Source organism: Hypanus sabinus, chromosome 8, assembly GCF_030144855.1.
Source record: "Hypanus sabinus isolate sHypSab1 chromosome 8, sHypSab1.hap1, whole genome shotgun sequence".
In the NCBI taxonomy this organism is placed as follows: domain Eukaryota; kingdom Metazoa; phylum Chordata; class Chondrichthyes; order Myliobatiformes; family Dasyatidae; genus Hypanus; species Hypanus sabinus.
Window position 1 is genome coordinate 151,280,982 of NC_082713.1, and position 15,228 is coordinate 151,296,209.

The 15,228-nt window shown below is 45.5% G+C and overlaps 1 protein-coding gene across 1 annotated transcript in view; it reads right to left on the reverse strand.

Annotated features, from left to right (window-relative positions):
- Positions 1-15,228, reverse strand: part of dock4 (dedicator of cytokinesis 4) — a 370,374-nt gene that overhangs the window by 26,434 nt on the left and 328,712 nt on the right. The window contains exon 45 of the mRNA XM_059978246.1: positions 2,218-2,339. Coding sequence (XP_059834229.1) covers positions 2,218-2,339 — 122 coding nt within the window. The remainder of the gene's footprint in view (positions 1-2,217; positions 2,340-15,228) is intronic.

Sequence of the window (15,228 nt, forward strand, 5' to 3'; positions counted from 1 at the left end):
CTTAGCATTTCAATTTACACAGCGGGTTATTGATTGAAAATTTAGATGATGAATGGTAATAACAAGTATTTTTCAGATTTGCAGTGTTTTTTTCTCACCTGCTTATATATATATATTGGCAGCAGCTGATGTAAGCATTCAAGAATTTCCTAAAGGATGGTTAGAATGTATTAATTTATCAAGAGGAAGGGAATAGTGTGCGAGGGATATTAAGAATGGATTGACTTAGACATGAGTCTGCTTGCTTTTACTGATGTGAATTTCCTCACGTATCAACCAGAAGAATTTTCTAGATGTCCAAAACTGCAATGTTCCTCGTGTGGAGATGGATTAAATGGAGGGGACAGAAAAAAGGGAAGGATAGACAAATATTGACCTGAAATTATTGAAATGTTTAAGGATATCTAGCACATCAACAAGCAACTCCTTCAGTATGGACAGATGTTAATTATACCTTCTATTTTAATTTAACAAAGGAACTAATATCTACATCACTGATCTAAACTTCCTTGTTTCTGATTGGGTCTTTAAATATCAGGAGGCTCCCTGGTATTCCTCGCCCACTTTCAGCAGAGCCTAATTAAAATGGCAAGATTCATACTGTACATAGGCACTCCACTGCAACTGGCTCAGTGCTATATCAGATAGTTGTAGGATTGTAATTACCATATTAGTAACATTAGATTACAAAATAATTAACATGCACTAAAGGTCTGTTTCCAGATGAAAATTTAAGAAGCTGTGCATTGGTGGTATAAAGCTCAGTTCTCCTCCTGGGAAGAGAAGATGGTAAGCACAATGTTGGCTGAAATATCCATAGAGATGGAGAAACGAGACTTAATAGAGAACAAATCCAGACAGATAAAAAATTAAGACAATGCCTCAGAAAGTTGTTATCTGGAATGATTGTTAAACTGATTGTAGACAATATGCATGGGAAAACAACATAACAGATTTGCAAGGGGGAGCCCAGAATGGAAACTGATTAGTTCACATTTGGAGCAATTTAGAGCTGTGATGGTTTAGGGAGGGTGCATTTGGCAACCATGAGATTAGAAGAATTAATTTTCTCTGCAGAAACAGAGTAGTGTGCTTGCCAAACTCCTTCATGGAATTGAAATTAGTTTTAGCCTAATCTGGATTAATACCTCAATAAATTTGCAACAATCAAAAAGGTTACCCTGCAACTCACTCGTCTGCCAAACAGAGTTCATATGTTCATTTTGGACAGTTCACTTGAACAGGTACAGTGATGATAATAGTTTACAAGTAAATAAAGCACCTGATTCACAGATTTCCCAGGGGGCTGAAAAGGGTTAATGTTTTACAAAAATGGCTGCAAGAAAGTCAATTCAGAAATGTTGTGTAGAGGTGGGTTTTTTGGACATTATCATGGATACCTGGATGACAATTCCCAGGTTATTCCCTAACATTTTATTTAGAGGTGGCTGCTCCTGGTCAAAAGCAAATAATTCAGATTTATTTTTTTTTGAGTTTCATTCTGTTGACTGCTAAGCTGTGAGCAGAAGAGGTGTGGCATGCATTCCTTACAGGGAACTCTATAAATTGCTCTGAATCACAAAGTGAATTATAAAACTGCAATTTGCTATGATTAATGAGGCCCTCTCAGGTGGGCACCGAGAAGCTTCTTCACAGCAGTAGAAGTAAAGTGTGATCGTAATGGGTTCAGAGTGGTAAATCAATCATTTCAAATTTTAACCTTGCCACGGCCCTAATTCTGCTGACGGAGGGAACTGAACTGGTGTCATACAGTTGGTTTTGCTGTAGAACTTGAGGCGGAAGGCTTGAATGATGCTAAGACTCAGAAGCTTCTTAGCTGTGGTGCAAGTATCCAAATGTTTGTATTCAAGGCATCATCACCTTCATCAGTAATCAGTGTGCATTTTGACCATGCTTCCTTCATTATAAAATAATGTTTTTTTTCCAATATACATAAACAAATAAAATTGGTTAAAAAGATGAAGAACTGTAGGGTTAATAGCAGAGCATTAGAATTAAATTGTTACTTTTTAATCTGGAAGATTAATTATACCAAAATTATATGTGCTGCTCTTTCAACTGCCTGCTCTCCTAGGTAATTAAGATGTACAGAACATAGCATTTCTTTTGTGCACTGTGAATAAAAATGTAAAACTGTAATCCTAAGGAGAAAGTATTCATTTCAGAAACAAAATATTATCTGGGGTGCCATCTTACCTGCGTCTGTTGACGATTCTGGCTCCATCTGGGCTTATAGCACCCAGGGCAGGATTTCGGCAAGTACGGGGACTTCCGTTTGTTAGGTGTATGGGACTCACACGGGAATATGCTGGGAAGTCCTGCAAAGAAGAGAACGTAATCAATTAAAAAATGTAGATATAAATCGCAATGTAACTATGAGTACGCTTAGTACTTGCATGCAGAAAATATAAATGATCTTCAGAACTAAGCCAATTCTCTCCAGATTTAACACACAACAGCATTGTCTAGATGCTGCCTTTTATGATATCATACATCTGAAGAATTGTAAATGCTTCCTTGTTGCTTTGTAGATATCTCAGATTTTGCTTTGCATTTAAGGAAGGTGCATAGTTATATTCACAAATCTTAACTACTAACACATTATGAACCTACACCTGTTCTGTCCCCTTACCTTAGTATCTGTGGTACACTTCTGTTTCTACAATTCACTGTCAGCACTGTCACAGATTGGTAAAAGTTCAAAATAAAACATAGTTAACTCCAAAGGGAGTTGGTGGCAGGGGAGTGGGGGGTGGGGGGGAAGCACTTGGGAAACTTTTTGTGATGAATCATTGGCAAAGGGCATAGCACACCAGACAAAGTTGACTAAATGATGGAAGAAAAGTGAAGCAATCAATCAAAGTACTTAATTCAAAGTGGTTGTCAGTCTTTTCTTTCTCAGCAGGTAAAATTCATTATGCTTAATAAGCTCCTTTAAATCAAACCAAGCAAGACCACCTCTATGTATTGAAAATCAAAGAACTGCGGATGGTGTAAATGAGTAACTAAACCAGAAAATTTTAGAAACATCTCACGGGTGAGGCAGAAAGAGAAACTGAGTCTTCATCGCTTCAGAATTATGATCTCCATTTCAATAAGATTACATGGTCCTCTAAACTTGATAAGTGTTAACCAATTCTTCCTCATAGGACAAACCCTCCTCACTTCTCCTCTACAGACAGGAGTAAATCTCATGATTCATTGTTGCACATCTATTAAGGCAAGTATATTCCCAAGGAAGATGACTGAAATAGTACACAGTACTGCTAGATAGTTAAATGCACAGGACCTAAATTTGTAGCTCAACTCTGAGTTAGGTTCATACATGATTTACCCTTATAATGCCTTTCTGTCCATTATGTCAACTTTAACACCTGTGCACAAGAGTGTATGAATTGCTTTGAATATAGAGTCTGGTTATTCATCATTTTGTCCAAAATCATCTTCTTTTCTATTTTTTGTACTAAATCCCCAAGTCCACAGTTCCCACGTTAATGGAAATCAATCCCATTCCTGCCCAGTCACTGAAATGGTCCCCAATTCATAGAAACACAAAATGCTGGCAGAACTCAGCAGGCCAGACAGCATCTATGGGAGGAGTTAGTGATGACGTTCTGGGCCGAAACCCTTCACCAGGAGTGAAGTAACATGGGATGGTGGAGAGGGGATAAGAAGTGGAAGCCAATTCATAGGCTGTCTCTTGCTGTTTTGTTACAGTGTACTTTTCCATCCAACTTTATACTGTCAGCAAACTTGATTAAACTGCAACTACCACTGCCCCCACTGAAATGATATTTTGGTTGAAACTTTGGACTTGAACTTAAGAAAAAATGGCAATTTATGTGATGTTTTCCTTGCTTCAAGATCTCATAAGCCTCTTTCCAGCTACTGAATCACTCTTGAAATGTAAAAAAAAACATTGCACCGTGGCCCATAAACTACTAGCAGGCAAACATTGCCCACCATATACTAGGTGTTTTCTTACTCATTTAATTGCTGTGAAAAGTTATGTTGGAAAGTGAGAATGGAAGCAGTAGAGCATCCTCTACAGGGCAAGTGCATCCTTAACTCAGCAACTATTCAATGAACGACCTCGATTCTGAGAAATTCTAATGTTGAATTCAATGAAGAATAGAGAGTGAAATAGGGAGCCGGAAAAATAATGAAACCAAGAAAGAAAAATTGAGGTAGAGAGTAAAAAAAAATGGAGTTTAGTTTCAGAGTCTCCAACACGAGAGAATTAGAACTTCATATTTGCATTGGTTAATTTTCTGTGTTGGGGGTTAGCTTGGAATTTATTAAGATGCATCATATTGTTTAAAAAGTATAATTAGACAGAAATAGTCAAAACACTAATTTTCAAGATTATTGAATGTCATTTCTAGTGCACAAGTGTAAAAGAGAACAAAATAATTACTACTCCAGATCCATTGTTGCACAAAAAAAACATAAGATTAAGAACACCAATAAAATTATATAAATACATAAGATTATATAGATAGTACGATTAAAGTAACACAAGACACAGGGGTGTGTGAAAATAAGGTGACTGATAGAAAATGAAAAAGTAATGGTACTGGTGTGGGCTACTGGGTGATGTTGATCAGCCTTATGTTTTGGGGAGAGTAATTATTTCCGAGTCTGGTGGTCCTGGCGTGGATGTTATGTAGTCTCCTCCCTGATGAGTGTGAGACAAACAGTGCATCAGCAGGGTGGGTGGGATCATTCAGGATATTGCTGGCTTTTCTCTGCAACTTTCTGTATACGTGTCCCTGACAGCGGGTAGGCTAGTGTCAGAGATACGCTGGGCAATTGGGCATTGTCGAGCCTTCCTATCCACCACAGTGTGGTTTCCGTATCATGCAGTGATACAGCATGATGTTAGGATGTTCTGTACCGTACATCTGCAGAATGTCATGAGTAATGATGTGCATAATCCAGGTCTCTTCAACCTCCTCAGAAAGTCAAAATTAGTTTATCCTCTATGCATGTATCAGAATTTAATACCATTCAATGCATCCCAGTAATTATTTATTGAATGAGATGCTTCTGTGCAACTTTCACGAAAGCGTAACTACAGCTAGTCTTGCCTCAAGTTGCTTAATACTTTACACAGTAAATCTTGGCCTTGTATTTTTCTGTCAGTTGGAGTGGAGAAACATCCACTTTAACAAAGGTCACCAGCATAGTTTTCCTGGATGTACCTCTCATGTTTAACTGAAACAATGGGTCTTTCTGATCCATTGGCATTTACTCAAATCATTTCCAAAAGGAAATGAACACATTTTAACATCTTTATTAAAAGAAAGCTGATGTTGAGCTTTCTCTGTTCAGAATCGATCATGCAAAATGACAAAATGACTTGATTTTCTGGTGAGAGGCAAAAGGACAATGATTGCCACTGACCCTAGAGAAGTCTGCTCACAATTCCATCTTCATGCCTTTCCAGGTCATGGTAAGTGAGCAAACAGAGAGTAAAGTTAAAGGAGTAAACACAAAGTACACTTGCAGATGCTGTGGTCAATTAAACACGTACAAACAAGCTGGATGAACTCAGCAGGTCGGGTTCCAGTTCCCCGGTCCCGACCACTTCAGTTTCATCATGGATGCCCAATCCTTATACACTTCAATTCCTCATCAAGAAGGCCTCAAAGCCCTCCACTACTTTCTGGACAATAGACCTCACCAGTTCCCCAACACCACCACACTGCTCACTGGCGGAACTGGTACTCACACTTAATAACTTCTCTTTCGGGTCTTCCCACTTTCTTCAGACCAAGGGTGTAGCTATGGGCACTCACATGGGCCCCAGCTATGCCTGCCTCTTCGGGGGTTATGTGGAACAGTCTATGCTCCAAATCTATACTGGTACTGCTCCCCAACTTTTCCTTCGATACATTGACGACTACATTGGTGCTGCTTCCTGCACCCATGCTGAGCTCATCAATTTCATCGACTTTGCCTCTAACTTTCACCCAGCCCTCAAATTCACTTGGTCCATCTCGGACCCTTCTCTCCCTTTTCTCGATCTCTCAGTCTCCGTCTCTGGAGACAGACTGTCCACTGACATCTTCCATAAACCCACTGACTCCCATAACTACCTTGATTATACCTCTTCCCACCCTGCCAAATGCAAAAATTCTATTCCCTATTCCCAGTTTCTCCGTCTCCGCCGCATCTGCTCCAAGGATGAGGCTTTCCGTTCCAGGACATCCCAAATGTCCTTTTCTTTAAGAATCCCTTCTGCCGTCATCAATGATGCCCTCACCCACATCTCCTCCATTTCCCGCACTTCGGCCCTCACCCTATCCTCCCATCACCACAACAGGAACCGTGTTCCCGTTGTCCTCACCTATCACCCCACCAGCCTCCGGATCCAGCAAATTATCCTCCGCAGCTTCTGCCACCTTCACCAGGACCCCACCACTAAGCACATCTTTCCCTCTCTACCCCTCTCCACTTTTCTCAGCGATTGTTCCCTCCGCAACTGCCTGGTCCACACATCCCTCCACAGATCTCCCCACCTGGTACTTATCCCTGCAAGCATAAGTGCTACACCTGTCCCTACACCCCCTCTCTTACCACCATTCAGGGCCCCAAACAGTCCTTCCAGGTGAGGCACTTCACTTGAGAGTCTGTTGGGGTAATCTATTGCATCTGGTGCTCCCGGTGCAGCCTCCTCTACATTGGCGAGACCCGACGCAGATTGGGGGACTGCTTCGTCGAGCACCTACACTCCATCCGCCACAACAGACAGGATCTCCCAGTTGTCACTCACTTCAACTCTGCTTCACATTCCCATTCAGATATGTCCATATATGGCCTCCTCTACTGCCATGATGAGGCCAAACTCCGGTTGAAGGAGCAACACCTCATCTAGGTAGTCTCCAGCCCCTTGGTATGAACATCGAATTCTCCAACTTCCAGTAACACCCTCCCTCTCCCTTCCCCCATCCCACTTGCACTCTGCCTCCTCTTCCAGCTGCCTATCACCTCTCTCAAGATTCTGCCTTCTTCTACTACCCGTAGTGCTTTCCCCTTAAATTCCTTCACCTCTCCTGCCTATCCCTCCCTGCTTCCCCTCCCCCACCCCTTGATCTTTCCTCTGATTGGTTTTTCACCTGGCACCTTCCACCCTCCCCCTCCACCTTCTTTATATGTCCCCTGTCCCCTCCTTCATTAGTCTTGATGAAGGGTCTCGGCCTAAAACATTGACTGCTCCTTTCAACGGATACTGCCCGATCTGCTGAGTTCATCCAGTTTATTTGTATGTGTTTAAAGCTAAAGGAGTATCACTTGTTCCAACTCAAATGCCACACAACTTCCCAGATTGTACTTGAATAGGTGTCAAGAATCAATTACCTACACCTCGGGCAAGAGAAAAGGCCTGTATAGGGACCAACTTTATTCAGGACAAAGTTACACAGAAGTTCTACCTGAAGATGATTTAGATGAAGTTTCTGTTGTGGAAGTTGAACAGAGAAGGTTGATGGATGTACAAACAAAATACTTGGTGCGTAAACAGAACCATCAAAAAGCCAGCATACTGTACAATGTCAAGAATAATTGAGGAGTGCAACTCCAACCTGGAATTAGCCTTTCCGCAAAATTTGGAGTTCATCAAACCCAGAACAGAAGATTGACAACAGCGCTATTAATGTATTGCTGTGCAAAACTGTAACTGTTTCTGAACTGTTTCATTGTTAGGCACAGGAGTACATTCAGCCAGAGACTCATTCCATCCAGATGTAACACTGAGCGACATAGGAAGTCATTCCTGCCTGTGGCCATCAAACTTTACAACTCCTCCCTCGGAGTGTCAGGCACCCTGAGCCAACAGGCTGGTCCTGGACTTATTTCCACTTGGCATGATTAACTTATTATTATTTAATTATTTATGGTTTTATATTGCTATATTTCTTCACTATTCTTGGTTGGTGTGTCTGTAATGAAACCCAATTTCCCTCGGGATCAATAAAGTACGTCTGTCTGTCTGTCTGTCAAGATGTCCAACATCTGCCTGCTGCAGTGACAGATTAGAATACCAACACATAAACTCAGACTATTGCTATCATTGCTGTGAATAGCAGCAATCAAAGGGCGTCACAGTTGTGTGACCCATCCTCTGGCAGATTATGAGGTGCAGTGAGGTACATCTCACAAGGGTCAGCAGTGGCTTCATGGAGCACAAATCTGATGCTGCTCCTCAGTATAACAGTGTTTCAGATTCACTGTAGCCATTCCAACAGTGCCCTTCCTGTCACTCATTAGCCAGTCAGATCAGACTACAGTCCAAATGCAGCCCATCAAGGCCCTGCACTGATCAGATCATCCGCCAGAGTCATCTGCATAATTCACTGCAAATCAAAGGCAACGCTCAGCAAGTGGCAAATGTCACCAGATTAAGATAGTACCTGAAAGAGAATGTTTAAATGAAAATAGTTGACATTTAAATGCAAAATTGTTTACTTTGACTTATAAATTAGGTTTGCAATATTTTATTTTACAGAGGCTTCTAATTGATCACTATTATCAAGTAGAGCCCGCAATGGTTGTGAAAGTTTTGGTGAATGGGTTGTTCATGAAAATAATTCAGCTGCAATATGTTTTCCAAAATTGTAGTTGGTGTTGCTATTCATGTACAGCACAGGATACGCCTCCTACTCAATGGATTGCTTGGGAGCAAGCCCTCATGGTCAGGCTGCATACTACAACAGGTCACCAGAAAGATCAACAGCTACTCCCCTCAGTACGAGGAAGTTTCGCCAGAATACTCAGGGACTGTAGGTGCATTGCCTGAGCACATGCATGCTTTGCTTTTCTAACATCTGTTTATAAAGGTACATCACCTTGCCGGAAACATAGAAAACCTACAGCACAATACAGGCCCTTCGGTCCACAATGCTGTGCCGAACATGTACTTACTTTAGAAATTACCCAGGGTTACCCATAGCCCTATATTTTTCTAAGCTCCATGTACCTATCCAGGAGCTTCTTAGGAGATCCCTATCGTATCTGCCTCCACCACTGTTGCCGGCAGCCCATTCCATGCACTCATCACTCTCTGCATAAAAAACTTACTCGTGACATCTCCTCTGTACCTACTTCAAAGCACCTTAAAACTGTGCCCTCTCATGCTAGCCATTTCATTCCTGGGAAAAAGCCTCTGATTATCCACATCATCAATGCCTCTCATCATCTTATACACCTCTATCAGGTCACCTCTCATCCTCCGTCGCTCCAAGGAGAACAGACTGAGTTCACTCAACCTAGTCTTATAAAGCATGCTCCCCAATCCAAGCAACATCCTTGTAAATCTCCTCTGCACTGTTTCTATAGTTTCTCCTTCCTTCCTGTAGTGAGGTGACCAAAACTGAGCACAGTACTCCAAGTGGGGTTTGACCAGGGTCCTATATGGCTGCAACATTACCTCTCAGCTCTTAAACTCAATCCCACAGTTGATGAAGGCCAATGCACTGTATGCCTGCTTAACCACAGAGTCAACGTGCGCAGTAGATTTGAGTGTCCTATGGACTTGGACCACAAGATCCCTCTGATCCTCCACACTGCCAAAAGCCTTACCATTAACACTACCATCATATTTGACCTACCAAAATGAACCACCTCACACTTATCTGGGTTGAACTCCATCTGCCACTTCTCAGCCCAGTTTTCCATCCTATCAATGTCCCGCTGTAACCTCTGACAGCCCTCCACACTATCCACAAACACCCCCAACCTTTGTGTCATCAGCAAATAAACTAAACCATCTCTCCACTTCCTCATCCAGGCCATTTATAAACATCACGAAGAGTAAGGGTCCCAGAACAGATCCCTGAGGCACACCACTGTTCACTGACCTCCATGCAGGATATGACTCATCTACAACCACTCTGTCTTGGTGGGCAAGCTAATTCTGGATCCACAAAGCAATGTCCCCTCAGATCCCATGCCTCCTTACTTTCTCAATAAGCCTTGCATGGGGTACCTTATCAAATGCCTTGCTGAAATTCATATACACTACATCCACTGCTCTACCTTCATCAACGTGTTTAGTCACATCCTCAAAAAATTCAATCAGGCTTGTAAGGCACAACCTGCCTTTGACAAAGCCATGCTGACTATTCCTAATCATATTATGCTTCTCCAAGTGTTCATAAATCCTACCTCTCGGGATCTTTTGGATCAACTTACCAACCATTTAAGTAAGACTCACTGGTCTATAATTTCCTGGGTTATCCCTACTCCCTTTCTTGAATAAGGGAACAACATCTGCAACCCTTCAATCCTCTGGAACCTCTCTCGTCCCCATTGATGATGCAAAGATCATTGCCAGAGGCTCAGCAATCTCCTCTCTCATCTCCCACAGTAGCCTGGGGTAAATCTCATCCAGTCCCGGAGACTTAGCAACTTGATGCTTTCCAAAAGCTTCAACACATCCTCTTTCATAATGTCTAAATGCTTAAGCTTTTCAATCCACTGTAAGTCATCCCTACAATTGCCAAGATTCTTTTCCATAGTGTAACACTTACCCAACAGGCTGGTATATGTCTAGGGGAAAAGGAGATCCAGCCACTCAACAACCCACCTCCCGTACACGCAGGTGCTGTGAGAATCAAGTTTTATGCCTCGCGCCCGCCAACAGTATCAAACCCACAATACCGTTATGAAATACACTTTAAAGAGTTTACTAAAATTAAAAGAGTAGTAGGAAATACAATATATATATATATATATACAAGGGAAAAAACAAAACAAAAGGCGCCAACTTATCAAAGTTCAGTCTGTTTAGTGCACCTGTTGGAGCTCAATCAACGAACCAATTGACCCATCCGGCCGTCGCACCTGGGACCACCTCGGTGGTCTTACGAGCAGTCCAGCACACGTCCACCTTCCTCAGCGTCTTCCTTGGCCTCCTCCTCACACCAAAAACCCGCGAAAACCCCTCCCCCAAGTTCCCAGCATCACAAGACGCAATAACATTCCCCATTGATTAACAAATGAATACAACTACCATATCAGCCATTCTAAAGTGAAACACTTATCCGACAAAGAAGCACTCCTACTTGTAACAAACCAAAGAGGCCATTTTGAGTAACATACACAGGACATTGTACATTCTCTCCCCACCAGCAAATGTCATGCCCTCATGGCATTACTAGAGTTCCCCAAAGCTTCTTGCAACACACAAAACCCAACCCAGGTGCAGAAAGCAGTGACATAACTACCCAGAGCAGTAGAAATCACACTCGGTTCTCCCGGTACCACATATGTCAACCACTCTGGGGGGGGGGGGCGCCTAATCCTCTGAGATCTCCATACCCCTTCTGCCCCACTGGGCTCCCTCGTCACCTGCGAACCCACTGTCTCGGACACCCCAGGTCTACCTGACAGACCCGCACCCCCTTCCTCACAGGGGTCCTCCCTCACCTGAGATCTCTCCGGCTCACACTCGGGTTCCACCCCCTCTCCCACCAATGTAGGCTGCCTCTCCATCTGACCCTCAAGACCTTCCCTCCTCTCACCCAATTCAGTATGGGAAGGGCCAGGAGCCTCCTCTCCTGGTACTGGAGCACCAGCGAATGGGAACAGGGCCCACTCATCTGAGTCGTCCTCCTCTGAATCGGTAGCCATTCCCGGGTGAGGGACCCGTCCCCGCTCTTCAGCAGTGGGCTCTTCCCGTTCTCCGCGCCCTCGCAGAGTCCTTGTACTAGGCGTAACCTCCCAATTGGGCTCCTTATCCACCTGCACCGCTTGACCCAGTGGCAGCAGGTGATTCCTATGGAGTACCTTGATAGGCCCTTTTCCATCCTCAGGTTTCACCCGGTAAACTGGCAGGTTCGGCATCTGGCTCTCTATTACATAGGGGCTGGCTGCCCATCGATCTGCCAACTTATGCTTACCAGGGAGTCCCAAATTCCGTAAAAGGACCCGGTCGCCCGGTAATAATTGTACAAACTTCACCTTTCGATCATACCGCATCTTATTCCTCTGATTTTGTTTGGTAGCCACCGCCTCGGCCAACTCGTACGCCCGCTGTAACTCCCTCTTCATGTCGGACATGTACTTTAGATGGGACTTCCCGGGAAATTCACCCACTCCACCTCCAAAACACACGTCAATGGGCAACCTCGCTTCCCGCCCGAACATCAGATAATAGGGCGAATACCCTGTAGCATCATCGCGAGTACAATTGTAACAGTGAACCAATTGTCCAATATGACGACTCCACCTGCTTTTCTGCCCAATCTCCAGCATCCCGAGCATATCCAACAGGGTCCTGTTGAATCTCTCTGGCTGAGGATCTCCCTGTGGGTGGTAAGGGGTAGTCCTGGATTTCTCAACCCCAAGCATAGTCAGTAATTCCTGGATAAGGCGGCTCTCAAAGTCCCGCCCCTGATCACTATGGATTCGCCTGGGAAGGCCGTAATGCACAAAGTACTTCTCCCATAACACCTTCGCCACTGTCGTCGCCTTCTGATCCTTAGTGGGAAATGCCTGAGCATAGCGAGTGTAATGATCGGTGATGACTAAGACATTCGCGGTGTTGCTGGTGTCAGGCTCAATCGACAGGAAATCCATACATACCAGGTCCAGAGGTCCCGCACCTGCAAGTGCGACAGTGGAGCCGCCAACGCTGGCAGGGTCTTCCTCTGGATGCAACGACAGCATCCCCTACAGTATTCTTCAACGTCCCCCCTCATCCGGGGCCAGTAGAACCGGTCTTTGAGTAATCCATATGTCTTTTCCACCCCCAAGTGTCCAGAATCATCATGTAAGGCCTGGAGTACAGCCTGGCGATACTCCTCCGGCAGGACCAGTTGCCAACAGCGGGGTTGGTCCGGAGGCGTCATTACCCGGTACAAGATTTTGTTCTTTAACTTCAACCGAGACCACTCCTTCAACAGAGGTACGCATGGGTGTTTCGCCTTCTCAGCCAACGCCCCATCCCCCTTCTCGACCGCTCTCCACACTGTGCCAATGCCCGGGTCATTTTGCTAAGCAGTTGCCACTTCCCCCGGACTCAATTCCGGCAAATGTTTAGTCCCCAGTGCAGTCAGGTCACAGTAAACTAGGGGTATGGCGTCGTCAAAAACCCCCAAATGGTCCACGGCTCGTTCCAGCCTCCCTCTTCCCTCGGCCTTCACGGTGATAGCAAACTGACACATCGCCTTCACTCCAGGGGCAGGGACACTCTCCCACTCCTCATCCCTCTCCTCCTACCCCGGCTCCCGACGAGACAATGCATCCGCATTGACATTCTTGCTTCCGGGGCGGTACCTCAGGCTGAAATCATATACCGACAAGGCCGCCAGCCACCGATGTCCTGTGGCATCCAGCTTCGCCGGTCAAAATATAAGTGAGAGAATTGTTATCCGTTCTCACCTCAAACTTGGCTCCGTACAGGTAATCGCCCAGCTTGTCCACCACCGCCCACTTCAGCGCCAGGAACTCCAACTTGTGAGTGGGATAGTTTCTCTCCGATGGCGACAAGCTTTGGCTGACAAAGGCTACCGGTCTCAAATGCTTTGCCATGCTCCTGGTACAGAACAGCCCCGAGACCCTCTCGGCTGGCATCCATGTGCAGCACATATGGCTTCTGGGGATTGGCAAAAGCCAACAACGGGGCCTGGGTCAGGGACCTTTTCAAAGATCGGAACGCCTCTTCACATCGATCATCCCATCTCGAGCCAAAAGGTTCCGCCGGGTTCCAGTATCCTCCAGCGTTCTGCCTCTGGTTCCCCGTCCTCTTCTTCCCCACCGGGGGATAGCCACACAACAGCTGAGTCAAAGGGTGACACACTTTGGCGTATCCTTTCACAAATCGCCGGTAATACCCACAGAACCCCAAAAATGAGCGCAGAGCACCCACTTTCTGGGGTCTCGGCCAGGTGGTCACGGCCTCTATCTTGGTTGGATCAGTAGCCACTCCCTCTCGCGAAATGATGTGGCCAATGTAGTTAACCGACGACTTGCAGAACTGGCATTTGTCCAGGGAAAGCTTCAACCCTTCTTCATTAAGCCGGCCCAACACCTTCAACAGCCTTTCCTCATGTTCCTCCAAAGTCGATCCAAACACTATCAAATCGTCCAGGTACACCAGCACCTCCAACAGATTCATATCCCCCACAGTTCTCTCCATGAGCCTCTGGAAGGTGGCTGGGGCTCCCGATATGCCTTGGGGCATTCGTTCGAACTGAAAGAACCCCAGCGGGCAGATAAAAGCGGTCTTCTCTTTATCGGCCGCACTCATCGGGATCTGGTAATACCCACTTCTTAAATCCAGCACACTGAACCACTTCGCACCGCTCAGGCAGGCCAACGCATCCTCGACTCTTGGGACAGTATATTGATCAGGGACAGTTCGCCGATTCAACGTCCTGTAGTCAACACACATGCGCACTCGCCCATTCTTCTTCCGTGCCACCACTATTGGGGACGCATAAGGACTTCGAGACTCAGCTATGATTCCGGCCTCCTTCAACTTGCACAAGTGCTGTCGCACGTCCTCAACATCTGCCGGAGCCAGCCGCCGGGATCTCTCTCGGAACGGGGTGTCCTCCGTCACCCGGATGGTGTGGCGAGTGCTTTTGGCACAGCCAACATCAAACTTGCCCCGAGAAAAAACAGCTTCCATCTTCAGCATCTTCTCCACTAGCCAGTGTTTCCACTCCGGCGACACAGGGGAATCCCCGAAGTTAAAGGCTTCAGCGGTCAGCTCCCTTCGATGCTCCGATCCCTCCCCGTTAGGGGTCCTCACTGGTGCGCTGGACATTACAGTCACCGGGAACAGATGTGCCAGCGGCATTCCCCTCTTAAAGGTGATTTCTCTTGCCGTGGTGTTCCTGAAACTTATAGCTATACGCCTCACATGTACCACCCCTGGTCTCTGCACTTCGGGCCTCACCAGTGCCCCCGCCGGAAATCGTGTCTCCCCTTCAAGATCGATTGGGGCGTCTACTAACAGGGCTTCTCCCGTCGGAACTCCTGGGAATCTGGGGGTCCCCATCACTAGTGCTACCTCCCCGGGTCGGATCACCTTGGGCCTCGCCTGCGTACACCACACCGTCCCTCATTTACACTCTGGGTCCAGCCCTTGGGAGGCAACCCCTTCTGCGAACACTGCTCGAAACACTGGATGCACCGAGAGGGTCTCCAGAAAGTCTTCCCCCCCTTTCTCCTTACAAGCTCCCAGGAGCCGTCGCA